The sequence below is a fragment of the Ixodes scapularis genome, unplaced genomic scaffold (assembly GCF_016920785.2).
Source record: "Ixodes scapularis isolate PalLabHiFi unplaced genomic scaffold, ASM1692078v2 PGA_scaffold3__209_contigs__length_174095766, whole genome shotgun sequence".
Taxonomy (NCBI): Eukaryota; Metazoa; Arthropoda; class Arachnida; order Ixodida; family Ixodidae; genus Ixodes; species Ixodes scapularis.
Window position 1 is genome coordinate 56,626,693 of NW_024609868.1, and position 27,261 is coordinate 56,653,953.

The 27,261-nt window shown below is 45.6% G+C and overlaps 1 protein-coding gene across 2 annotated transcripts in view; it reads left to right on the forward strand.

Annotated features, from left to right (window-relative positions):
- Positions 1–22,942, forward strand: part of LOC8052146 (kelch-like protein 2) — a 39,271-nt gene extending 16,329 nt beyond the window's left edge. For both annotated transcript variants that reach the window (XM_042292447.1, XM_029978461.3), the window contains exons 6-10: positions 2,913–3,179; positions 5,924–6,139; positions 7,865–8,066; positions 15,548–15,817; positions 20,796–22,942. In XM_042292447.1, coding sequence (XP_042148381.1) covers positions 2,913–3,179; positions 5,924–6,139; positions 7,865–8,066; positions 15,548–15,817; positions 20,796–20,968 — 1,128 coding nt within the window. In that variant the 3' untranslated portion in view covers positions 20,969–22,942. The remainder of the gene's footprint in view (positions 1–2,912; positions 3,180–5,923; positions 6,140–7,864; positions 8,067–15,547; positions 15,818–20,795) is intronic.
- The last annotated feature ends 4,319 nt before the right edge of the window (positions 22,943–27,261 follow it).

A 27,261-nucleotide genomic window follows, 5' to 3' on the forward strand; every position in this document is an offset into this window, starting at 1 on the left:
GAAAGAAAGATTTTTTATTTTTTTTTAATTATGGGTCTAATAAAATCCTCAAAGCAGTGGAAAAAAAAATTGTCTATTGTTTTGAAACTAAAATTGACATAATTCAGTGCAGAACACCACTGAAAACGTCTTCGTTGTTGGAGGTAGTTGCAGCAGGTAGTTGAAGAAGGTAGTCAGTGCAGGTCATTGTGGGTAGTCGTTGCAGCAGGTAGTCGAAGGAGGAGGCCAATAAGATCTGAGATAAAAATTGGCATAACCTTTATCTTCAAAGTCCTGTAATGCGTGAAATGCAGTATTTAAGAGTAATTGTTTTAATTTTTCAGGGTGTAAAAAATTTAAATTTTGGGGGAAACTGATTTGGTGTGTCGCATGACTGGGGAGGTTGGAGGGCACTGTAGGAGGGTTAGAGCAGGAATTGAGAGAGGAAAAGAGAAGGAAGGATGGAGAGAGGATGCTGGTCTGTTACGTGTTCCCCGCTAAATTTAGTGGGTAACTGAATCGGTATCGCATGACCGGGAACGAGGAAGAGTGATGGGGAGCGGGGGAGGGGGTGGTGATAATGGGATAGAAAGGGAGGTGGTAGAGAGAGAGAGAGGGATAGTGAGAAAGAATGCGTGTCCCGTGACGAATGTTTCTCCTTTAAATTTAGCGGAGAAACTGACTTGTACGGGTCATGTGACGTCAGGTCATGTGACATCGATCTCCCTTGCTAGATTTAGCAGTGAAACTGAATTGAAGTCTAGGTTGCATGACGTCGAATTCTCCGCTATATTAAGAGGGGAAATTGAATTGGAGTTTAAGTCACTTGGGGAAACTGAATTGACATATGTATACCTACGACATGTGACACCAATTTTCTTTGGGTTATAGGTTGCGCGACGTCAATTTCCGTGCTAATTTTAGCAGAAAAAAAAGTTACATTTTTCGCCCACATCGTGCGAAGAAACGAAAGCGATAGCTGTGTAGCATGGTCGTGCAATGTGGGTGGAATGGTGGCACCACATACCTGAGGACGGAGGTGTGATGTGGTTAATTCTCATGGCTGTCATAATTGGCGTCGTGGACGCCACTGACAACTGCCACGAGTGCTCGGTGATCCGTAAAGTAACTGGGTAAGGTGAGGCACTGCATGCGCATGCCAGTTCACGGCAGTGGTTGCTGTCAACTGGGACAGATGAGCATTCGCTTGGCAAACAGAAGCCTCGAACCGCTGGCGTCATTAGGAAGACTTCACGGCTATGGTGACGCAGTGGAAGGCCTAGGTTTTCCCAGTGACGTTGAGCAGTGAAGGGACGGTGTAATGTTGAAGTTGAGAGCAGAGAAATGAGGCGAAGCTCTGCGGGAAAGGCGGCTGCAAGGCAGCGATTTTTAGCAAAACAGCTTTACGTTTAGAGCTCAGTTCCAGAAGTAGAGATGTTACAGTGAAATTGAACGTGGTGGAAGTTTCCAAAATCATCCAACATTACGCATAGCAATTGGATACCGCCAAAGTGGGATATCGTATAACGCGAGTGTGTTTGAAAGCAACTGTTTGAAGCAGATGACAGGAAGACTCTCCCTTCATTGCGCTGTTACTGGTGGGTCGCCAGGGCTCCCCTCTTTTCTCTCTTCGTACATCATGGCCGAAAAGAAGACCTGGCTTCCCTCTCTTTGCACCAAGAGGGGAGTGAAGAAGGGTTTTTCTATAGCGACGACGACAGCTGACGAGCTCGAAATCTTTGCAAAGTGTCGCTTTAAAGGCCAGTTCACACATGCAGCGAAGCGCTGATGCAGCGCCGCTCACGTGTCATCAATTATTTATCGTCTGCCATGAGCAACAGTTTTGGTGTTGCGATACAAAGCTGGTGACTGTTCCTGTCAGCATGCACTTAGTGCGAGGTCAGCGCTATGCTTGTAGCTTTGCTGCATCTGTGAACAGGTCTTAAAAAGCAAATTAGACATTTGTGTTTAGTCAGCATAAGATCGGTGTGCCCTTGAAGTATGGCGACACTGGTTTCTGCCGTAGATGAGAAATTGAGTTAGTGCTGTACCACCACGTGCCTGGGGTCTTTAACTTGTGTCACGCAGTAGTGATACACGACTGCACGCTGGTACAATGCTCATCCATATCGAAACGGGCAAAGGCGGGGATTGAACCTAGGATCCCTGGGTTCTGCAGCGCAAGCTTTTGCTCCATGTGCTTCGAGGTGCAATGGCCGAGTGTGCATTAACATGCCCGGCCACCGATCCCTCTCCGTCTTAAGTCGCTGAAAGTATCGTTGCAAGATTCAATTGTAACACCATCTGATTTCCAACCGCCCTTAGCTCCATCATGCCCATAGAGCGCAGTTCCACGAAACGCCTTTTCCTTTCCAGTGAGCTGCATTCCACTATGTCGATGAACGGTGTCTGCCACTTTGGCCATTTGTTTACACACTGATGCTTAGTTATTGGCGTTTTTTTTTGGTGTTGGTGAAACGCTGAAGCATGTCGAGTGGCTCTGTTGACAACGGAACTCGGTAAGTACGATCGAGATATGTCCGGGCCGCACAAATCCGAGAATATCGCTATTTGTTTCCTTTCGGAGCCTCCCGGGCGGCATCTTTGGGCCTTATGTGGTTGCCGATGGTCGACTTCTCGATCGCATAGACAATAACGACCGGTATATACTATGTATAAAAATAAAGTACCGGGTGATGCTCCTCTATGTCGCTGACTGCTCCAGCAGACGCAGTCAATCGTGATGTTAAAAGAACTCGATCGAGCTTGGAAACACTGCCTCTGCACTTAGAAAGACATTTGGCCAAAATTCATTGTTCATTTCGAGCCAGAAGTAGTATGTCGCATGAAACTGCCCGTATTGTGAGAGCGAGCCAACAGGGTTGCCGAAGAAGGAGGCCAACGGGATCTGAGACTGGCCCTGGCTCATGCAGGTCTTCGAGGCGGTGATGAGCTGGGTGAACCAAGACCTGGACAACCGGGAGAGCCAGCTGGGCACGCTGATGGAGCACGTGCGGCTGCCCCTGCTCTCCCAGGAATACCTGGTACAGCGGGTGGAGGAGGAGCCGCTGCTCAAAGGGAACCTGCCCTGCAAAGACTTCCTCATCGAGGCCATGAAGTACCACCTGCTCAGGGCAGAGCAGAAGGTCCTGTACGCCACACCACGCACCAAGCCACGCACCCCGGTGGGCCGGCCCAAGGTCTGTACAAGCCCCTTTGACGGCGTGCAGCCAATTTCAGCCTGCATTTAGAGGTCTCGCCATGATAATGCTTTACTTTTACTCGCACTCGCATACAACCATGTCGGTCTTTTGTGTGGTGTACACATAGTATGCTGAGATGAAGCACAGAGAGCCAATAATAAAACTAAAATAACAAATGCGAGAAAAACAAAACTAATACTGATACAAGACATGCCTTGGGAAACTCGGAAAGATAGCATCAGAAAGATAACATTATAAGACAATGACAGAAATATAACTACAGTCAAAGCTTCCTTTATTATAGAAAGCCTGCCAAATCACGAGAGAATGTGGCGGCTGTAAAGGTGAAAGGAGATTGGAGAAGAGGGCGTGCGCAGGGACTCTTTCTGGCAGCACCAAACAAATGGCCCAGCGTTGAAATCCGGATACACAAACATGCTTTTTTTTGTTGTATTTTTTTCAGGAAAGAAAAACATTTTGTGTTGACCCCCCCTCTACTCCGCCCCTCTCCCGTTTCCTCATGCGTCGGTAGCCTCCTTTAGTTTTTTCTCCGTTGCAGTTTGTTGTTTTGCGGAGAGCCCACCACGTGTATTGTTGGCACTGGCTGAAGGGTTACCCCAGAAGTGGCTCTGCTCTACCCTATGGGCAGCCTTTTGGTACTTTTCCTCGCCTTTCTCCTGCAGCCGCGCGCTCAGTGGGTTTGTCGTGGAATTGATAGGCTTTCTAGAATAAAGGAGGCTATGCTATGGTGTATTGCAATATAAGGTCTGCTGAAAAGGCTCCTCCCACAAAAAGCGAAGCTCTGCCCACATATTATAAAAGGTTTGGTGTGGCGGTGGCCTCCTCGTAAAATATTGCTCAGTGCAAGTACAGACCTGTAAATAAACTAACTCTGCAGAAAAAAAAAAAGAAAAAAAAAAAAGAGAATTGTAAATGAAAGCAACATGGTGTAGAAGTCTTGAGACCTTGTTCACAAAAATGCCCATACCAGGGAGGGTTCGGCTCAAATATATGCATCTATGGGTGGCTCAGATCTGCCAAGGAAAGGGTTCAAACTGTAAAGGCACTTTGCTTATTGGCAGGAATGGCTGGATATATTTGGGAGCTAGGGAAACCCACAAGGGTACCCCAGGCAACACCCGGGATCCTAGGAACCCAATCCGAGAACCTCTTCAGCTGGTTTTACAAAGTCCCCTGTAGGATTCTCCAAGTACTACCTACATTTTTTTTCTCGATTGTCTCTAACCCAAGTGAAGTATTTCCTCTGTGTTTTGGCGTGTCCGAGCTGTGCACCGACAAACAATAATGGGCGAAACACATCCTAGTGTACATGCATTATTGATAACAAACAAAGTTTGTAGGCATCTGTGCTGGCTAAATGTAACAATGGCAAAAGGTGCTTTGGCCATCATCTGAGACAGCTAAGTGTCTTGACAGAATTTGAGAACCACTTTCGTAGATTATATAATGTCAATTTCCAAGCATCTTGGTGCATTTATAAAAGGAACACATGCCACGTGGTGCCTCATTCTGTGACGCCACAAAAGCGGTGTGTTTTTGTTGAGTAGAGCATTTTTCTCTAAAAATTTCACGGCGGAGATTTTTTCTGCAGACCTTATATTGCAAGAAATCTTATGTTCTGGTTGTGTGAACTCAACCAACATTAAAATAATAACAATGCACTTTCTATAAGTGTGTTACGAAGTGAATGGATTAATTTGGCATTGGCCGTTGCCCCAGAAAAAAACACGCCTGACCTTAGTTTTATATTGTTGTGGTCTTGCCCAGTATTTGTGACAAGCTCAGTCTCTATAACAGGGGTGGCTATACCGTGGTTCTTTGCACACCTAAGTGCGACCTGCGGCACTTTAATAATTTCAATCCCCCTTCCCCACATCCTTCGGCAAGATTCGGAATCTTTTTATGGTTGATACGTTGAATGGTGGCTGGCTAACGACAGAAACTATTGCTCAATATTTAGTAGTGTTTGAAGTGGAACTCCTTGAACTCCACGCAGGCAATGTGCTGAAATGATCCTGCAATTTGATGAGTTCGGGATTCTGGCACCAGGTGCCAGAAGCAAAGTATCCTCACGTCAGGCTTGCGGGCAAAAAACCTCTTTTGAAATTCGGATGAACATATTGCTGTGTGCCTCTAACCTCAACAGTAAAGGAGGTAAAATGAAAACAGTGTGCAACCCTGACGGACGAATGCCTAATTTAGCTTCTCATGACTGCCCGTCTCTCTAGCCAAACTTCAAGATACTTGTTTCACAAATTGAAATGCACAATCATAAAACATAATCAGCAATCTTTTTATAAGTAGAAATCTCTGTAGCCATCATCTGACATGAAATTTTTAAAACATTTGTCTTGTCCCCTTTTAACTGTGACTTTTCACTTAAAATGGTTATTTTTTATGGCTCTTGCATATGTCTGTCTGACCACCCCTGCTATATAGTAACCTGGTAGCACAGTGTGGATGTATATGATAAGTATGTTGATTATTCCAAAAATGAAGTAGAGGGGTAGGTTACATGCAGGTTAATGAGTCAGCATGACAAAGCTAAACAGCAGCTTGTAACTTGGAATGGCAGCCAATTAGACTTGCCTTCATGGTGTCAAAAATGAGAATTGATTGAGATGGTGATTCTGCAAGGCCCTCATGCAGCTGGCAACAGAGTGCACAATTTATTCACTAGTGGGCTGAAAAGTGAAGGCATGGCTGCTTGACGATTGCAGATGCTGCTCGTAGTCGGAGGCCAGGCTCCCAAGGCCATTCGGAGTGTGGAGTGCCTCGACCTGCAGCGAGAGCGCTGGCTGCAGCTGGCTGAGCTCCCCAGTCGCCGATGCCGGGCCGGCTTGGCCCTCCTTGATGGCAGAGTTTTCACCGTGGGTGGCTTCAACGGTTCCCTGCGGGTTCGTACCGTGGACATTTACGACCCTGCAAGAGACCAGGTACGCTCACGCGTGGTGGTGAGTCTAGCTAGGTGCGTTCTTCTCCCGTCTCTGATGAGGAGTGTTCTTAGCCACCTTGGTGGCTCTGAGGCAAAGCGCCGGCCTACCAATCTCCAGGTGGCAGGTTCAAATCCCGGCCGAGGTGCCCACAATCCGATGGAAGCTCATTGCAGAAAAAGCGCCGTGTCACTGAGATGTCGGTTGCATGTCGAAGGACTTCCGGGTGTTTGAAAGCAATCCTCAGCCCTCCGCTGGAGCGTGCCAGATTCTATTTGTTAGGTTGGCACAGAAAACCTCAGAATTTGACTTTATAAGAGGTGTCCTTGACCATCAAGACACCTTTGCAAATGTCCGTCATCAAGACATCTTTGCATTTGTCCGTCTGGCTCTCCCAAGAGGTGCAGGGATGTCCTTGGCAAGGTCAAGGACAGGGATTCCCAAACTCCTGCACCTCGATGAATGCCTATCTGCTTTGATTGGCAGCTGAACAATCCTTCCTAGTCTTGGCACTGATGCAGTAAAGAAGCTGCCTTGTAAACTGTAATGGAGAGAGGGGGGAGATTACTGGGCACATATCTATGCATCAGTGAGTTGCTAGGATGTTCTAAACTCAGAGCTGGAAAAGTGCTTTAATTTAGGAACTTGGGAATCCCCTGGGTTTCTAAGAGCCCAGTTTGAGGTCCCATGGTCCATTATATTCCCGAAGGGATTCTGTTGACCGATATCTGGAGGTCAAGGGTATTCCTAGTCTGTAAGAGGTACTATGACTTCCACATATTACTGGAGATGAGGCACTAATTTGGAATGCTACAGAACCACCACAGCATGGTCTGGAACTAGGACTTGTAGAACTTCCCAGCAGCTTCTTTTAGGGGCGAAGGTCCCTAGGGTCTAGCCATGTCCGTTTGGCGTCAGGTGCTCGTGCTCACGAGCACATGAGCACGTGCTCTTGTGCTCGTGTAGGGCGAAAAAAAAACAACAACCACATCTCCACGTGTTGAATGATGTTGATTGGGGCGAAGTTCTGGTGGTGCTTGTCTGCGTAGACGGTGAGCCGCAGCATGCCGAGCCTTTCGTTCGTTTTCATCCATGTCAGAAAGAAAATGTGTGGTATGGAACGTGGTTATATATGCATTTGAGCATTTGACCGCAGCGTGGCATGGATGAAAACGAACGAAAGTCTCGGCATGCTGCGGCTCAGCGTCTACGCAGGCAAGCACCACCAGAGCTTCGCCCCAATCAACATCCTTCACCACGTGGAGATGCGGTTGTTTTTTTTGTGCAGACTTGTTCTCAGACTTGCTCAGTTCAGTGACACAAATTATACCCATGAAGTGTGAATACACATTTAACTTGGCTCTGTGGGATTGGTTGGAACGGGCGTCCCTGGGAGCAACGTTCTCTCATATTTTCTATTACAATTATATCTAGCATTAAAAACTTCGCTACCAATTGTGGACGTAGCACCTTGGCCTCTGGCCAGAAGTTAAAGTGCTAGATCTACATTTGAATTGCACTTTTTCAAAGGGGCAAAGTGCTAGATCCACACTTGAATTACGCTTTTTCAAAGGGGCTCAAGCACTGTCAATATTTAAGGCTTATATAGTTTGTTCTAAACCATGAAAGCACCATGTTGTTTTAAACAGATGTTTCTCGTGGTGTGCCTGGCAACACAGTCTACGACAAAGCCTGCCTGAGCTTTGTGGGTTTGCTACTCTCTTCCAGTGGAGTCAAGCCTCGAGCATGGAAGCTCGGAGGAGCACTCTGGGCGTTGCCGTGCTCAATGGCCTCATCTACGCGGTGGGTGGCTTTGATGGATCTACAGGACTGAACAGCGCGGAGCGGTATGATCCACGCAGCGAAGACTGGGCTCCCGTTGCTTCCATGAGCACTCGTCGGAGCAGTGTAGGAGTTGGAGTACTGAACGGTCAGTTAGTTCTTCCTGGAAAACCCTTTCTGACCTATTGCTTTGAGTTTGAGCGTGGCTTTGATGACTATGGGGGGGGTTTTGGTATTGACGGACATTTGAGTTGGAACTCCTACCTTCACCGAGTGGAAATACATGCTGGTGGACGCGGCTTTGAATCACCTAGTTAGTGCAGTTAACTATAAAGCTACCTCAGCCTCTTGACTGACAGTCACGGCTTGTGGTTTTGGGCACCGTGGGACCCGGGGAAGCATGAAGACAGTCTTGGGGGGGAAGTGCTTCATTCGGCCTGGTCCAAGCGTTGCGTCAACGTGCTCCAGCACTTGACTGTCATATGCTGGTAGTCAGAACTCAGAAAAGCAGTGATTGTTTGCTGTGCTATATGTGCCAAACCGTTCCAAAAGGCTTACCCTGCTACATTTAGCCCAAATGTGAGGAATTTGCAAAAACATTGCACCAAAACTTGATTTCACTTTATTAATACTGGAAATATAATGGCTCAGTGCCTGCCACATGTCCGGATCGTAATGGTAGGCTTGTGGATATTTTTAGAACTTTCAATTATAGCTGAAAATAATGTACTGTTCTATTTGATCTCTCTTTCAAACACTGAAAGCACTCGGAATTTTTGCAATGTCTCTATATTCGTTAAATTAATACTTCAGCTTGGGCGAGTTGGTTAATCATGCTAATACTTCACAGCGCACAACAGACAACACACCATCAAAACAGATCCATACAAAGAGACAGCACTCAAGGCCCATACGCACATTCGCGTTTGAGCGCGGTGCGTTGCAAAGACCGCTTGCGCCAAACTTGTATGCACAGTTGCGTTGACACGCAGTCAACCGCAGTCAAGAGCCAATAAGAATGCGCTATTGTCGCTAGTGGCTCACCAACAGTAAGCGAAATCCAAGGCAACATGGTGGTGCACGGCGACAGCGTCGAAGTGTTCGATCTTGGGACAATCTCGCCGGCTTCCCCGACATTTTGTCAAGCTTGAACCATCGCAGCCTTGAAAAATACAGTCCCCACCGCTCCCCAAAACGAAAAGGCAAGCACTGCGACCGGCGAACCGGATACGTCTCACCGAGTCGGCCGAGTGGGGCAAGCGAACACGTCACCTCCTCTCCTCTTTCGGCTTCTGATTGGTCGAGCGCACCCGAACACAACGCTTCAGAAAGTTGAGCGAGTCTCTACTCGCTTGCGTCGCGCTACCGAGCGTTGCGGGAAGGCGCGCGTCGCTCCGCAAGCGACCGCGCCTGGCCGCAAGGACTCTGCAACGCACTCAAACGCGTTCAAACGCGAATGTGCATATGGACCTTCATGCAGCGCTGACTGTCAACTCTCAGATATATTAAACATCATCTTCGTTATCTTTTATTCTTACTCACTAAAAAGAAGAAAATAAAAATTAACCAAGGAACAACAGAGAAAGAAAAGGAAAAGGAGAAAAGATAAGGAAGAAAAAGGAGTCAAGAAAATAAAATAAAAAGAAAAAGAAAGAAATGACAGAGAATAAGATCAAGTCCTACTGCAGTAAAAGTTACTAAGGAGGTTTTCCTAAATAATCTAACTTTTTTTTGGATAAGCTAATCGACGGGGTACTAACATGTAATTCATCTAGCAGGTCTATGCTAGCGGCTTCGATAATTTCTTTAGTTAGTTTGTTCTTGCTTCGTCCTAGTACTGTGCAATTGTTTAGAAGGGGGGGAGCATTCACAATTTCTGCAATGAATGCCCAGATGACCTGAGTTAGCGTTAATGGCGTTGTTATTATGTTCTCGAAGCCTATCGTTAAGACAACGCCTCGTCTGCCCAACGTAATGCTTCCCACAGGTAAGAGGGAGAGAATATATCACTCCTTCTGCCTACTTAAGGATGTCAAACAAGCAGAAGCTACTAACCACAGAACAAGAAAACGCACAATAAGGCCTGTCATAATGCCATTAATTCCCAACCTGTCTCACAAGCTTAAAAAGGTAGCAAGTAAAGTCAACGTCAACATTGTTTTCTCTGCTCCACAAAAGCTTTCCAGCCTATGCAAGCGGATGAATGGGCCATCTATTCGAACAGAGTGCTGCAACAAAAACCACAAGACCGAGTTCGTTTCCTGTGCACAAGGAGTGATATATTCTCTCCCTCTTACCTGTGGGAAGCGTTATGTTGGGCAGACAGGGCACTGTCTTAACGATAGGCTTCGAGAGCATAACAACAATGCCATTAACGCTAACTCAGGTCATCTGTGCACTCATTGCAGAGATTGTAGATGCTCCTCCTTCTAAATAATTGCACAGTACTGGGACGAAGCAAGAACAAACTAACTAGAGAAATTATTGAAGCCGCTAGCATAGACCTGCTACAGTATAGACCACTTACAACGTAACCGCTTATAGTGCAAGACCAGGTATAACGCGGCTTTTTTAAACCACCGGTTCGCCTCCCATACAACTCCATGTAATTACATACGCTTAAAATGCAGGCGCGCGAAGGGAAATACCGGTTATAGTGCGTTTTCTGGAACAGCCCGCCGACCACGGCGACCAACCGACGCAGCGAGCACGCTTCCCTGTGCAACACTATATATAGATAACGGCGCTAGCCACAAGCGGCACTCAAGGGGCAAGGAGGCTGCTCGAAGAAGCGGGGAGAAGCGAAGAGAGAGGCTTCAGTTGCCATAGCGACGGAGGGACGCACGCACACCCTCCGCTCTGTGCGTTGGAAACAACCGCAACGGCAGACCAATCGCAGGTCGAGGAGAAGTGTTCGCGCGCGTTGCATACCGGTCACGGGCCGGCTGCTTTTATCCGCAAACATGGCGTCGGCTGTGATCGTCGACGTAGAAGCTCATCGTTCTGCGTAAAAGCGCTAGCTATCCTTGACTGTGAATTTTCGTTGTGTGTCGCTATGATAACCCAGCACGTACTAGAAGGGAAGATCCACCTATTCGTGCGGCGATGTCGTGGCGGCACTCTCAAGACGGCAGAAACGCCCGTGTCGTCGTGTTTGTTTACTTCGACTACCGTGGTGCTTTCTAAGCATTTGTGTTTTTGAACATCGCCCGGATTTCTTATTTGGAGCATTTCATGCCTGTGCTCAAGTTGAAGGTATTACTGCCGCGTACTGTAGAAAGAGTGTGAATTTTCACGCGTTTTCATCACCGGAGAAAAGTGATTAGGGTTAGCAATCCTGAACGCTCGCAACGTCCGTCCGCAACCCGCGACGCCGTTAAAAGGCTGCGCCAGGCAAAAGTCGCTCATTTCTTTCAAAATGTGTGACACACTTGAGAGAGAAGTGTACTAGTCTGGTGAAATAAAGACTTTCCTCAAACTAAGCTTTATTTTTCATCTAACATAAAATAAATTCTTTTACAAAGGTAAGTTGTCTCATGGCATGTATTTTGGCCTGAAAAATTGATGACTTGGTTATAGCGCGGTACCGCTTATAGTGTGGATTTTCGCGACTCCCGCGACATACGTTGTATGCGGTCTACACTGTAGATGAATTATGTGTTAGTACTCGGTCGATTAGCTTATCCAAAAAAGAGTTAGATTATTTAGGAAAACCTCCTTAGTAACTTTTACTGTACTAGGAATTGGTCTTATTCTGTGTCATTTCTTTCTTTTTATTTTTATTTTGTATTTTATTTTCTTGACTCTTTTTCTTCCTTATCTTCTCTCCTTTTCCTTTTCTTTTTCTTTTTCTGTTCTTACTTGGTTAACTTTTATTTTCTTCTTTTTTGTGCGTAAGTGTAAAAGATAACGAAAATGATGTTTAATATATGCGAGAGCTGACAGTCTGCGCTGCGTGAGTGTTGTTTCTTTGTGTGGATCTGTTTTGATGGTGTGTTGTCTGTTGTGCGCTGTGAAGTATTAGCATACTTAAGTTAGCTTCTTCTATAAGTTAGATTTTTTGAGTGCGCCTCTCACCGAAGTAAGCATAGCATTTTCTCTACGAAGTCAGCGTAGCACTTTTGCTTTTCTTGCTTTGCCGCACTGCGCCCACGTGCTAAAGGGGAAGCACTCCTCCAGAGCGGGGTGTCGGGTATATTAAAGGGCAACTCCGCTCAATTCCGAAAAATTTAGGCTTACATGTGATTCCATCTCACAAGGCACTACTAAACAGCTCTGTGTCTTCGGATTCGCAAAATGTAGAATAATATTTGTGTAATCTTAATTTAAACATCCGCAGATACCGAAACTGAAACTTCGGTTGTGTCAGGCAACATTGGTCTCGTGTCGTCAGAGTCATGGCCACGTCACGTCGAACCACGTGGCCTTGTGATGTTCGTGGGGGCGAGGTACATGACACAATTCACGGACAGGGTGCTTCACATAGCGTGGACGGTGATGGCCCGGGGGAGAGGGGGACGGGGAGAAGACGAAAGAGGAGAGGGGGAGCAGAGAAACTGGACACGGGGAAGAAGTGCGATCTAGCATAGACAGACCGATAAGCGCGCAGAACAGCACAAACTAGCGCGTCCGCTTTACAGTGATCACGATGCTGTTGAGCCAACACCGGGAGGAAAAACTCATGACATCATCGTTCAATTTTGCTCTGAAAAGTGAGAAAACACAAAACGTGAGAATGACGTAGACATGCCTCTGACGTAGTGGCTCAATGTTGGCTGCTCCAACTCCGTGGCATTGACTGCGCTGATGATTGCTCCTCACGTCGCATGCTAGAGTTGGCAGATTTCGGCGACTTGGCTCGTTTGAAAGTTTGCTGGCCCATTTATTAAATATATAGATGGAATTAGATAGTAATATTTGTGTGGGGTCTTCCTATATGATACTGAAGAGGGCTGCATAGTTTTCTAAATATCAAAAATGAAGTGGAGTTGCCCTTTAAGAACAAAAAAAGAAGGAACTTGGTGAGTGTAACAGCTGTTAACTGCAGTAAAAATTTCTTTATAAAACTGCAGCTTTTGTTTATGATAGACTGCAATATGGCAATATCTTCTTCAAATTCGAGATTTTGCAATGGTATATGCAAGAAAATTTATATGAAGTGCTCTATAGGTTTTTTTTTAATTTCAACTCTCTCGTTTAGTTGTCACCTTTATATAGGTTTATCCATTCGAGGTACAATCAATAGATTAAATTAAAACTAAATTAGGTAAAGCAGTGGAAGGAAACTTGGGAATAACCTTAATGAGTTTGGGTGGATTGTTTTAAGAAGACATACTTATCGTTCACATGCCAATCTTTGTTTTTGTCATGTTTTACCCACAAGAGCGAGGGAGGAATAAGAGATCAGAGACCGATGGGACATGTTAAAGAAGCTGTTTACTTGTGTACAAGCAAAAAGAGATATGTATCTATATGTGGAAATAAGAAAATCAATGCAAGAAAAAAAGAAAAGAGTTGAAAGCTTCCACTGAATACAGCACACCCCCCAAAACCCAGAGACAGATATACTGTAAGCTAACTGCTGGTCTCTAAACAGATAGATGCTGCCACTGTCTAATCTGGTGGAAGACCAGTTCGCATACACTAACATTGGCGAGGCCAAGGCTTTTGGATGTTCGTGGGATTTGCTGCTCCGACTAGATGACGGGCTCCCAAACTGCCTTGGAGCGGAGCCAAGTGGCCGGGGCGTTGTGCTGTGTGCCGTGCTAAAGGAGCTGATCTACCCTGTACCGAAGCCGGGGGGGTCGTCTAGGGGAGAAGCCTGGAGCGCCGGAGCATGCCCTTCTGCGTATTGTCTCTTTCGGCAGACAGAACCCGACTCGCGCTTTTGCTATCCTCACACTTGCCTTCTTCCATGCTCTTCACATCTTTTTCTACTTTTTCTTCACTCCGCCTAAAAATGTGATAGTTATCATGAAGTTCTATATACAAAATGTCATTATTGTCCATAATTAGATGAAAAAAGCTTTTTCTTTTTTTTCATCTGAATGAATACTTATAGTTTTATCACAACCTTTAGAACTTGAATGAAACATTAATTTGCATGCTCGAGAATATTCTACCATTACTTCAGTAAAATATACTATTTGGTTTACGTTTCATTTCATACCTTAAATAACCATTCACAGCAGTTCCTACTCTCCTTCATCAATCAGCATCTTGTTTCCATGTCCTACTGCTTCTATGTGCAGCTAATCAGTTAGTTTTGTTTTTGAGGGAATCGAACCTGCCCTGCAGTTGATGCTAAGTAAAGGTTGCATAGAAGTGGGAAGGTAAAATAGGCATGTTTTTTTTACTTAGATAGACCGACACGTGAATCTTAACATATAATGTTTGCAGTGGTGTGAATAAGGGTGAAGTGCTCTTGCTCCAAAAGTGCCTTTTGCTGCTCTGTGGTGTATGTCCTTCCTATATCCCAGTCTTCAAAGCACAATTATGTTTTCTAACGTACCATACCAACTTGCCCAACAATCAGCACTTGTCTTCTGTCTCTCCTTCTTATTCTTCCTCTCGGGACTAGCGATGTCAGTGCCAACAATTTTCCGCACTCCACCGACTTTACTGCCCATAGTATAAACCTGTTCCTTGCAATTTAGCAATGTCTGCAAGAAATTGCAGTATTGACCCATGTGCACGTATGGGCTACCTTGATCCGTATCACATGAGTGAATGACATTTTAGCAAACAGCGGCATTTGAGCGAATCAACAATTCAGCGAATAACGAGGGCACGTGGAACCCCCTCCCCTCCCCTCCCTTCCCCCCCCCCCCCCCCGCACTGCGCTTACGCCGCTTTACGGCGGCAGTCTGTGGCGGCTCATTACAAAAATGTTAGCCCACTTGGCCCGCCCGTAAGCGCCGCTTCACGGCGGCCAACTATTTGCTAAAGTGTCATTCGGTGAAATGTCAGCATTTTCTAAAAAGTCATTCAATCAAATGAGTGCCTCCTTGGGCCACTTATAGGCGATATACACTGGGTGCCGCATATGAGGGCAGTGTTCGTAGTGCATGTTCAGATTGAGCCTCCACTTCTAAGAACAAAACTCTTGTTGGTGTGGCATGCACTTTGTGGAAATTCTCTGGAAGTTCATCTTTAGCTCTTGCTTAACAGCAACATACTCAACTATAGCCACCAGTGAATACTACTAGTACCTGTAGCAGGGGTAGCCAGATGGACATATTCAGAGAGCCATAAAAAAAGGGCATGGCATTTAAAAAAAAAAAAAAAATTTTCTTCTCAGTTAGTGGTTACGGCAAACGCCACTCATAAAGCGATTGCTAAGTTTGTTTCTTTATTACAAAGTCTTTATTCGTAAAACAAAAATACGGGTACCTTGTTCGACATGCATATTATGGCACAAAGCAGTACAGGCTGCCTTCTTTTCTATATGTATTTCCTTTTGACCTTCCGTGGGGAGGGGGGAGGGTTTACCAGGGAGCTGTGAGCCGCACTTGGGTCCTTAAAGAGCCGCATGATGTTTGTGAGCCATGGTTTGGCCACCCGTGACCTTTCGTAAGCGTTTTATTCATGAGGCCTTTCTGCCTCCTCCTCCTCCTACACACTTTTTAGGATTTCTGTATGCCGTGGGCGGATACGACGGTGCTTCGCGCCAGTGCCTGAGCTCGGTGGAGTGCTACGACCCTATGGACAACAAGTGGTCGCTCGTGGCCGAGATGTCGTCAAGGCGCAGCGGCGCGGGCGTGGGTGTCCTCGACGGCACCCTCTATGCCGTCGGGGGCCACGATGGGCCCCTGGTGCGCAAGAGCGTCGAGTGCTACCACCCGGACACCAACTCATGGTCGCACGTGCCGGACATGACGCTGGCACGACGGAACGCTGGTCAGTGGCTGCTGGCACTACCCCTTTTAACGCGAAATGTGCTTTATTGGCCTATTTCGATGAGAAAACAGTCACAAAGGACTGATGTTGCGTGACAACACGACATCACTGTGATGTCATAGGATGTGAAGTACAGTTGAACCTCGATTTAGCGAAGTCACCGGGACCCCTTAATTATTTCGTTTAATCGGGAACTTCGTAAAGTCGAGAAAGACATTCTTCGGGATAGGCTGCGCGGGGAATCCGAATTTGTTTGTTAAATCTGGAAACTTGTAAAATCGGATTTCGTTAAATTGAGGTTCTACTGTAATGTCATTATGACGTCGTCATAACATTGCACGACATCATGTCACGCCGTGATTTCATGCGACGCAATGACGGCATGCAACGTCACAGTCATGTGACCTCGTGACGTCACATGCACATAGCATGTGCCCAGCTGATTCACAGCACATTCTGGTCTCCCCAGTTTTTGTCAACATGATCAAGCTAGAATAGTTTATATTTTTGAAATCTAAAGGCCTCTTCACGTATGCACCACAGCACTATCTCAACGCTCAGTGGTGACTTCACGCATGCACTGCAGCACTATCAGCACTGTGAACTCAGTGGTGACTTCACACATGCACCGCAGCAGCATCAGTGTTGTGGACGCAGTGCTAGCTTCACGCATGCACCGTAGCACTCGGTGCTGTGAACTCAGTGGTGACTTCACGCATGCACCGCAGCACTATCGGCACTGTGGACTCGGCGGTGACTAAGCACGCACCGTAGCACTATCAGTGCGGTGGACTCAGTGGGAACTTAATGCATGCACCGCTGCGCTATCAATGCTGCATCAGCCCTGCACTGCATCTGAGCCCACTTCTTCCTGCATACACATACAATGCAGTATTGAACCTAGTGTTGAGTCAGCACTTACTGTGTTACTTTAGTGCTGAGATGCATATGTGGACTGGCCTCTACCTTCACTAAAAATGGAGATGGAGAGCTTTGCTAAAGTTAGGTAGTAGGGAGGAGTAGTGGCCTTGCTTGGATTGGTTAATTTTCCAATCCAATGAGGTCGTTGAAGAAGACCTGTTGAGAGACGTGTAGCAGCTCTTGTTATGGACCCTCCGGTCGTGGGGTGCCACGAGCTTGGCCGAAACCGCCGTCAGGCTTGTGCAACATACATCTTTGGCAATAGACCTTTCGCTAAATTACCCAAGCATCAAAGCAAATGTTGGGAACGTATGTTTACACGCCGCGCATGCGTGCCTTCCCACTAGAAAATATTTAATGTAAAAACCAAAATAAAGCATCTGTGGAATGTGCGTGCGGAGTGCCATTTGTTGTAGAATTTCGCTTTCAAACAGGAAGTGCTGAAGATGCCAGCATGCGCAGGGCATGTACCTACGTTCCTAGCATTCTTTTTAATGCTTAGGTAACTCAGTAAAAGGACTATTCCCAGCAGCTTCTAGACTCCTTTCACCGAGACTTGAGCCAAAGCTACAAGCACGAGCTAGCCCGCGCACCTTGTTTCGAAGCATACCTTCTTAGTGTGAATGCTCGCTCTGCGGAATATCTTTTCAAAGCCCCCATGCTCTCACACTTGTAGCCTTGGCTGCAGTCACAGCTTAAGCGTGAATGGAGTATGTGGCATGGGCAATCTGTCTAAAATAAAATTCATACAAAATGAAGCTTTCTTGTGTATGCAAAGTAAGGCTGCAACTAAGCTCTCATGATGTTGGTTACTTACATGGACAGTAATTATGTAATAGCCTCCCGCAGGGCTGCTAAGAATCTGTACGTGGACCACTACCTTGGTTCTTTGATGGAACAAGGGAGAGAAAATGGCCTTACAGTGGCTACCTCACCCGGATTTGCCGTCTTTCCAGAAACCTAGTATAATGAGTTCATTAACTGGATGCTTATGTTTTAAGGTCACCCAAGGTATTTGTTTCCCCTTGTACAGTTATCACAAAGTATGTGGCAGGTTGTACTAGGTAATATTATTCATCGTGTAATATCGGAGGCAAAATGGAATTAGGTGTCAGGACTTGTGACATAGGATTGTATATTACTCTTACCTGGTTATTTACATATTACCACCACCAGGTTAGTTACATATTACCACAACAAAAATGAAATGAGTCAAACTCATTGAAGAATGTAAAGTTCTTCAAATATGGTATGTACAGTCATGCAAAAAGCTGTACAGTCGGCGGCAATATGGAAATGTGAGTACCGTAATGTCCCAAAAGATAACCCTCCTCTATTTTTGGCTTGATTTGCTATTTTCTTTCAAACACCGAAAGATAGCCCACTCCTAGTAATCGTAGTGTTCGGATCAATGATGGCCTCGATGTAAATTTGGCTATTTAGTTATGGATATAAGCGAACATTGCTGACTGGGAAAAAGTAATCCTTGCTTCATTGTCCCTTGCCACGATAACAAGTTTGACAGAAAAACATGATCTAAAAGCAGCGTTTATTAAACTTTTCTTGATTGTACACCGAAAGTTAGCTTACTCCTTATTTTCATCCGATTTGCTCTCGATTTTAGGTGGGCTATCTTGGGGTATTACGGTAGGCCCAGTTTAGTGCTAGCCGAAAGGGGTAGGGTGCCGCATGGAGTGCCTCCGGCATGCCAAGCTATGAAACCGGCTGCCACATTGCGACAGTATAAGGAATGTGGCAGTGCATTCCAAGCTTTTCTTGAACAGCCCGATTTACCCGAGGCTCACCGCTTGGCTTTTGTGCCGCCCCATCCCTACTTGAACGCCGTTGGGCCAGCTCATATTGCCGCGTCCTGTACCACCCCAGTAACGTGATTGCTCCGCCATTTGCGCCAAACTGCACCGAAGTGCTTACCCTGCTACACCTTGCTACATTTTGCCAAAATGTGATGAATTTGCGCCAACAGTGCGCTAACACACAATTTTACTTTTTGAATATTGAAAATATAATAGCCGACGCCCAGCTACACGACCGGATCGTTACGTTAGGCTTGCTCGAGTTTTCAGAACTTTCGATTATCATCGTAAATAACATACTACTCAGTTTGGTATCTGTGTCAAACAGTGATAGTATGTGGAAGTCGCGCAATATGTCTCATGTTTGTGGTCTGTTTTGGTGGGTTAGGTAGCTTTGTTCAGTGCGCTTCTCACCCTGCACTGGTAAGCTGCAGTCAGGGATGGGCAAAATACATGCAAATATGTATCGAAATACAAATACAAAATACTTTGTCAAAAATGTATTTAATTACAAATCTAATTACATTTCCAAAAAGGCATTTAAGTACAAGATACAAATACAACCAAATGTATTTGGTCTCCTCCAAATTCTTTTCCAAATACATTCCTCAAAATTTGCATCCACGACTTCAGGGCGCCTGCAACGGGTTTCTGGGTATCTCATTTTAATTTTGCATCGCACACTCGGGAGTTAGTGTGCGAGGCTCTAGTAACGTAATAGAAATATAATCACAAAAAAAAAATGTAATCAGCTTGGACGTAATAGGTTAAAAAAGTACAGAGCTTCAAGCAGCTTTTTTTGTCGATTACATTTTGGTATAGACCAACAAAGAACCGAGACGACCAAGACGCGCAGCACTAGCTAGAGAACTTTTTATTGTTGCAACTCGCACCAGTTACGAAAATCTGGACAACCCGCGCATTTAGAATGTCCCAGGTAAAAATATGGATGGAGATCAGGCTGGAAAGCATCACAAGTTGACACAGGCACTTATTTGGCCAGTCTGCCTGTGAACGTCAATTTCGTCACTATTCTTGCCCTGGACTAGCACCGTAATCACAAAGTCACTAAACGCTTGTGCTTGATTGAGAGACTGCATTCGGTGCAGAACGTAGTTTTCTTCCTGCTCTGGACAGTGACAATAAATTTGAGGAATGTTTTTTCACCCACAAAATTTATTTAATTACAATTGTATTTGAAATACCAACATTTTAGTGTTTAAATACACACATCAAATACATTACCAAATTTGTAATTAAATACAAATGCAAAATACACAAGGTATTTGAAATAATGCCCATCCCTGGCTGCAGCGAAGTGAGAACCGCAAAGTAGGCATCGCGGTTTTGCATTCCTTGCTTCGCCGCATGCTAAAGGGCACTCTTCCAGAGCAGGACGAAAAAATATAATAAAACTTGATAAGGGCTGATGTAACAACTCCACATTGCAGTGAAAAGTTCTGAATAAGACTGCTGCCGGTATATAGTAGACTTCAATATTCTGACAATCTTTTTTTCAAACTCAAATTTAGCGAGGATACTTGTGCATATGTGGGAAGATTTATCTGAACGGTTTTATAAGCTCATACTGTTTTGTCAGCTTTCTTGTTTAGTTAACACCTTCCCATAGCTTTTATCAGTGTGATAACATGGCAGAGTAAATTAAAACTAAATTGGCTGGAGCAGAGGATGTATCAACTAGGTATTAAGCTTTATGAGTTCCACTGAATTATTTTTAAAGTTAATTTATCATTCACATGCCGATTTTTGTTATAAAGTTCTACATATACGTAAGAGAAAAAATAGCCAGAGTAGTGTGTACTTGTGCTCCAAAATGACTCGGACAAATCGCATCACTGCACCCCTAAACTGTCCCGTCCTGCTTCTCAGCTCATTTCTTAATCAATGCTGTTGACACGCTGTTAAACCCAGCGTCCTTTCAATTCCTCATTCATACACCTTTTGCAAAGGACAGTTGTGAAGTCTTGCAACCTTCTCGCGTTATGATGGAGTCCCTGAAACTGAAAGAGGCCGTGTTCAAAGCAGTACTATTAACTATTTGCAGCGGTACATTACTTTGGACCGATTCACTCTCTCAGTCCGTAGAATTATGGCTACTGCACAAACTTGCAAGTTTTACAGCAAAGAATGAATATTACAAGTAAGGACTTCACTGTACTTGATGCATTGGGAAACGGGAAAGCAGCACTTTCCTTTTTTGTCCAACCCCAAACCTGTTCTAGGTGTGGTGGCCATGGACGGACTGCTGTACGTCGTGGGCGGAGACGACGGATCTTCTAACCTCTCCTCGGTGGAAGTCTACAACCCAAAAACCAAGAACTGGAACATCCTGAACACTTTTATGACCATCGGTCGCAGCTATGCGGGCGTCGCCATAATCGACAGGCCAATCTGAGAGCCTGGCCGTAGACACCCGACATGTGTCAGTCGGCGTGCGGCCACGGTCTGCCCGTGAAGGTGGCATCTCTGTACAGTTTAGAATCTCGTTATGTTTGCCCCGTGGCCGGCCATACTTGCGTCGCAGCCAAGTGTACATTGCGGGGCAGTGCACGCTTTGCCAAGGTTGACGGACGTAAGGAAGAGAAGTTATAGTATATATAAAACCAAAGTGTGCAAGGGAAAAATTTTGTGCGTTGGGGTTTTCCTTTTTAACACTGCATATTTCCAATGTTTGTGTCTGTCGGAATTTCCTCCCTTTCCAAAGAATTTAATGTTGTGCATTGCATTGGACACATTGTTTCGTCTGTTTATCGTGTATATATATAAGGGCCACACTCGGAACTGGCAATGTAAGGAATATGTCGTGGTCCCCGTGCGGTCTCAATGTCTTCGAAAGTTGTCTGTGCTTGTGATATAAGGTTGCGGTTCTCCCTGAGAGACTGGTTTTTCCTGCCCGATTTGCCTAGTGTTCACCTAACAGACGAAAGGGCCCGGTGCTTCGTAGATGTTCGAGACAACACATGTACGAAGTTGTAGTAACAATTGCTGTGACGCCGGGAAGAGAGAAATTTACCGAGGAATGCAGCGTGCACAGCCGACGGTGTAGTGAAACCTGCCCTCGGAGGAAATGCCCTTTCGGCGCACCTTTCATGTTTCTGCCTTGTAAATACTATACGAGCCATAGCTGGCTGAACAGTCTGTCGCTATACATGGGCTGTTATAGGCTTGTTGGTGAATGAACACTGCCCGTCCTAAATGCTAATTGTACAAGGTGTTTCTCTCTGGGCTTTACAGATTTGTTTTGGATAAGCTGTGAAAGCTACACTAAGGCTAATGTGTGCAGGGAGCTATGTGGCCAATGAAACATAATATGGGGAGCTAATTGTCACAATAAGTCAAATAATTAACTAATTTCTTTATTAACTTTTCAATTATTGAAAATAAACATGATTTCAGTTGGAAACTTGCTGAGCATCATCGAAAACCACTAAATCGGTAACTTGCAGAAATACTTTGAGCATGTGGGAAGTGCAGTGGTGCACTAAAGTTACCACTCTGCAACAGGCACCAGGCTAGTAGTAAGAAAATGCGGATGAGAAGGGACAAAATTACTGTCCAGGTGCGTTATTGCACCGGTAGTCTTGCACCTGCTGCACAAGTGGTAACTGGCACTCGATGTGCTCAGTCTTTCTAATATTGACCAATTTAGTGGTTTTTCATGATGCTCAGAAAGTTCCTAATTGGAATCATGTTTATTTTTATTAATTTAGAGGATAATTAATATATGTTAGTTAGCTGACTTATTGTGACAGTCAGTTCCCTATATTATGTCCCCCTGGCCGTACAACTCGCCTGCACAGACCGCCTTAGTGTAGCTTTCATGGTTTTTTTTTGTAACGTCTGTAAAGCCTAAAGAAAAACACCCCGTATAAAAGATAGGATTCCTTTCTTGTCATTTCTTTAAAATAACTACCGCGAATAATTTTTTGGGTGGAGCCGTGATCACACCTTGCAGAAAGCTTGCAATGTACGATCTAGTTTGCCTAAATCCTTTGGTGCTTTTTTGCATTGTACTCACATAGGTTATGTCTCAAGGAGCTAGTTTACGTGCATATGCACACTCAACTAGAGAAGGCAGTACTTTTGATGGCGGCCTTTCTGCTATGGGGGAAGAAGCCCTGGTAAAGCGAGTGTTTGCTAGAAATGTATTGCCATCTACAAATACCGCTAAGGAGTGTCTGGTTCTTGCCGCAGGTACAGCCAGACTTACTTTGTATGTAATGGAAAAGAATATATAGTTGTGGCAGCGACACCTGTGACACTATTCTGCCTTTGTTCATTTTGTTTCACTCTTGCTATTTTAAAGCAAGAGGCAAATATAGGGTGTTTTACAAGGTGGCTTACGTAATAAAATAGTACTTTCTGCATATGCGAGTGGTCCTCATGTCTTCTTTATCCAAACATACAGCCACAGAGTTAACTTGACCACATTGAAACTAGATTATCATACAGTCAAATGCCTTTATGGACAAGTTTGATCATTTGTAACAATGGTAAACCAAGATATTTTTTGTGTCCCAAAATGCTAAGTCTTCATAGATGCTATGCATTCATTCGTCACCTAGCTTGACCGGTGTTCAGGGCAAGTAGGCCACCTTCAAGAGGTGGACATGGTATAGAAAGATTCTCCCAGAAAGAAGCATTCATGTGGCATTGTGAAATTGATGGCGCCACACTCGGGCAATGGCCATTCCACACTTTTTTTTTTCCTCTCTCGGTTGACTGGTGAGAATGTTGCAACGCCATACCCTCAGTTCTCTCGTCTTTATAATGTGCACTATTCCTTATTTAAAAAAAAAAACAAATAAATAAATAAAAGCCAAAAAAATGGACGCATCTCCACGTGGTGAAAGATGATGATAGGTAGTGCTGATGGTGATGATCTTTTTTTTATTACTCGTAGGTAGTGCCGAGTTCCAGGTTGCGTTTCGACTTCATTATTACTGCTTTATGGTCGGTGAAATGCAGAGCCAGTGGTTCTAGCGGATCAGTTTGGATCCACTAGAAGCCGTGGGAACACATCTCCACCGCTTAAGTCAACGGTCCATGTCAAAAAGAGAATATGTGGTATGGATCGTGGTTATATACGCAGTTGAGCATTTGACCGCAGCGCCCTCTCGTCTATAAACGTTGAGCCAATGCATGCAAAGTTTAACGCGATTATATACGCATTTGACCGCAGCACCCTCTCCTGTATAGACGTTGAGCGGCTATATGCAACGTTAGAGTGTGTAGAGTGTAGTGTAGTGGTTAAGACGTCTGCCTCGTAAGCAAGCGGTCCTGAGTTCGAACCCCCGTGCGGGCGTACGTTATATTTTAAGAAGTGGGCCGATCCCAGAGGCAGTGCAATCGATGTGAGCACGGACGCCGGACAAGGCTAGACCCTAAAAAGCTTCGCCCTTAAAAGGCACACTGCACTTAGAGCTCTCGGCTGGACAGACACCTCAAATGTATTAAGCAGCAGTCATTTAAGGTGCAACCACGCGGACTGTTTCTCGTGCGCCGCGTCGGCACACGCCCCTCAAAACCACCCGCAACAATGCGACGTGCAGGAGGTGCCGACGCCTGTCCAGTCCAGATCTCCGTGTCTGTGCCATAAGTGGCATGCCAGGCAGAGACCTGAGGCTGATTCATTCATACAGCACCGTTCTCTTGCGTTTTCTTACATATGTATAAGTTGGGGAAACATTTGTGTCCCAAATGCTGCATGCCAGGCTATCTTCTTGAACTGAAAGCCAAGCTTGACATGAAGCACAGATGTCCTTGCGACATGTGGCGCAAGTGGATGCAAGCTTTTGGGACGTAACATAACTTAAGAAAACAGGAATGAGCGAACCAGCCTTAAAGGTACCCTCCGGAGCGTTCTGCGATGGTCTATTTATGGCGGTAACTCAATCTAAAGGCCCTAAGGATCCTCAAAATCATAAAATTACGGTCATGCGCCGCGGATTTCTCTATAGGCTTTTTGCACTGACGTCACGTCGCACACTTTTGAACACCAAGTAAAAGGAGGAGAGGGAAGCTGCTTTTGTAAGAATTTTGAGTGACAGGCTTATCTTCTATAATCTTCTGGGGGGAGAATAGCGACGCCTGTACAAATCCGGAAGGCAGAAAGGAGGGTCCTGATAAGAGGGGAGCTCCTTCTTCCCCTCTTCTCTGGAGGGCAACGGAAATGACGTTATGTGCAAGGAGCCTATTAAAATTGCTATCAAAGTCCCCGGCACGCCCCCCTTTCTGAGATGACCCCGGAAAACGGGAGGGGCATCTCTTTATGCGTCAGCCAATAGCAAGCGAAGGATTCTGGCGTCACTGCGCGTCACCAACGCTCCCGACCGCCGACCCGCGGAGGAATCTCTCCGGACTTTCTGCGCGACAGTCGTCGTTCGTCGCACCGCACCGTCGCGCTGCTACTGCAATACGCAGTCGCATTCCACAGATGACAAGGAAAAGTTTGACTCATTGACGTGGAAGGATCGCAAAGCTGGCTTTGGAGTCGGGATCCACGGGAAGAAGGAACACGTGTCCCGCAAACGCACGCCTGCACACGCCCCGGGAAGCAGACGAGCCGACGCGCCGACGCGTCGCCCCCTAGCAACAAGCTTGCGGGGAGAAAACATAGTTCGCTGGTTTTGGAGCGATAATTGCGGACTATGTTTCCCGCACTACAATCAGTTTACGTTTTTCTCAAACTCTAATTTACAACAAACTTAAAAAGTGTTGCAATAATAACGTTCGCATTCACCGCGAGATGCTGCATTTCCATTGGTCCAGTTTTAGCGATGGGCAGGGAATGGGGGATTGTCTTCCAATAGAAAATAGTCCCGATAGATTTCTTCTGCCACCTTCTTAATAAACGGTTTTGTAATCTAAAACTTTGTATACATATTAACTTTCACCTACTACGTAATATAACAACATAAACAGACGATCGCAGAAAGCTCCGGAGGGCCCCTTTAAAGGGATACTGAACCGAAATTTCGAGCTCACTAAACAAGGCCGGGCGGATAGGCGGGAAGCTGCAAAACCAAAAAATATCACTCGTACGGCGATATATCAAACGGATCGCCGTATTTTTTGGAAAAGAAGTGCGCGATTAAACCCGGCCGACGAGACAAGGCACGTCACGTTTCCCATTCTCTCTCCTCGCTACGTCCCGTCAAGCTGGTGAACTGAAGTGAGGAGGAGAGAAGCGAGGCCGCTTCTCCTCATTCTCAAATTCTCCAGGAGGACAGTTACGTCAAAGAACTCGCTTGATCGCGCCCTTCTTTTCCAAAAGTACAGCCAACCGTTTGAGATATCGATGTGCGAGTGATGTTTTGAAGTTCGTAGCGTCCCGTTCAACACTTCTGCAGCCTTACTTAGCGAAATCCAAATTTCGGTTCAGTATCCCTTTAACCCGAGATTATGTGTGGCAGGTGTGGCAGAAGTAAGACTGGAATAGACTTCTGGGACTCCTGGAACTCCGTCTCCCTGCAGCCGGCACATCACGGTACTATCGTTTTGAGCGACAGTATAATTCCTCCGAAATTGGTATGAAAGTCTTAAACTAAATAACCTTTGTTCAGCACATAGAGATCATACATAATAACTCTAGAGGAAAAGGTCCGCCATTTTCCCATACATTCTGGCTGCCGCAAGCGGCGGATCATGCAGGCAGACCCTCGGGGTCCCAAACACGGTTACATCATCAGAGCAGTTTCGTGAACTTCAACAATCCACGAACTTACCGGTGGAAAGATATTCGCGTTCCTTTCGAAGCTTTCTTTTTGCATAGCGCGCAGATGTACGGCCTTGCGTTGGTGGGACGCGGCTGGGCGCGGTTGAGGAATACGAAACTGCGCAACCACCAGATTTCCGAAATTTCGACAGAAGGGAAGTTAATGCAGCGTAATGACTTTATTGCTTTTTATAAGCGTTAGAATAGCTCATAATTTAGTTTACAACGTTAAATTATCACTGTTTATATTGCTGAGTTTTCACTCTTCGCGTTTACCATGGCAACGTTGCTTTCTTTCTCTCGTGTTCTGTCGCTCTCTTTTGCGATCGTTCACTCGGGACCCCGGGTGTCGGCGCACGGGACTTGCCACTCCTCCTCACCCACCTTTACCCCCCTGGTTCAGCACCAATTCTCCGTAAGATGGCAGTCAGATATTTTAGGCCTCGCCAATCTGGCGACTCTGCTTGATGCCAGACGAACGCTGGCAGGCATGCGCTGACACCTCAGACGCCGACGCCACGGAAGCACTTGGAAAAGTCCATGTTGTTGGACCTTTACACCCTCTGGTGCAGTGCAATGGTTTCACTGAAGGGGAATTGGTGACAGTGGTAGAGTTATTTAAACAAAACTATTCAAATTGGGCAGGACTTTGTGTTCTTTTCTTCGAGCATCGAATTCAGGGTGCCTAGCAAACTATTATTTTGAAATTCCGTGACTTTTCCAGGTTTTCCCTGACAATTTCAGGTGAAATTCCCTGACCACTGTAGAGGCGGTTAAATATACAAGACCATTACAACACAAGGCATTCAGCACCGAGCACTGTGAGGATCATTTTGCACGGGTTTAAAGGGGCGATGAAACAATATTTGTACTTTGCGCAAATACCGCTTAGAACGGATCCCCGACGTTAATGACCTATGAAACATGCATTCGTTTTTCACCCCATGCAATAGGAGTCCCAGAAAAAAATT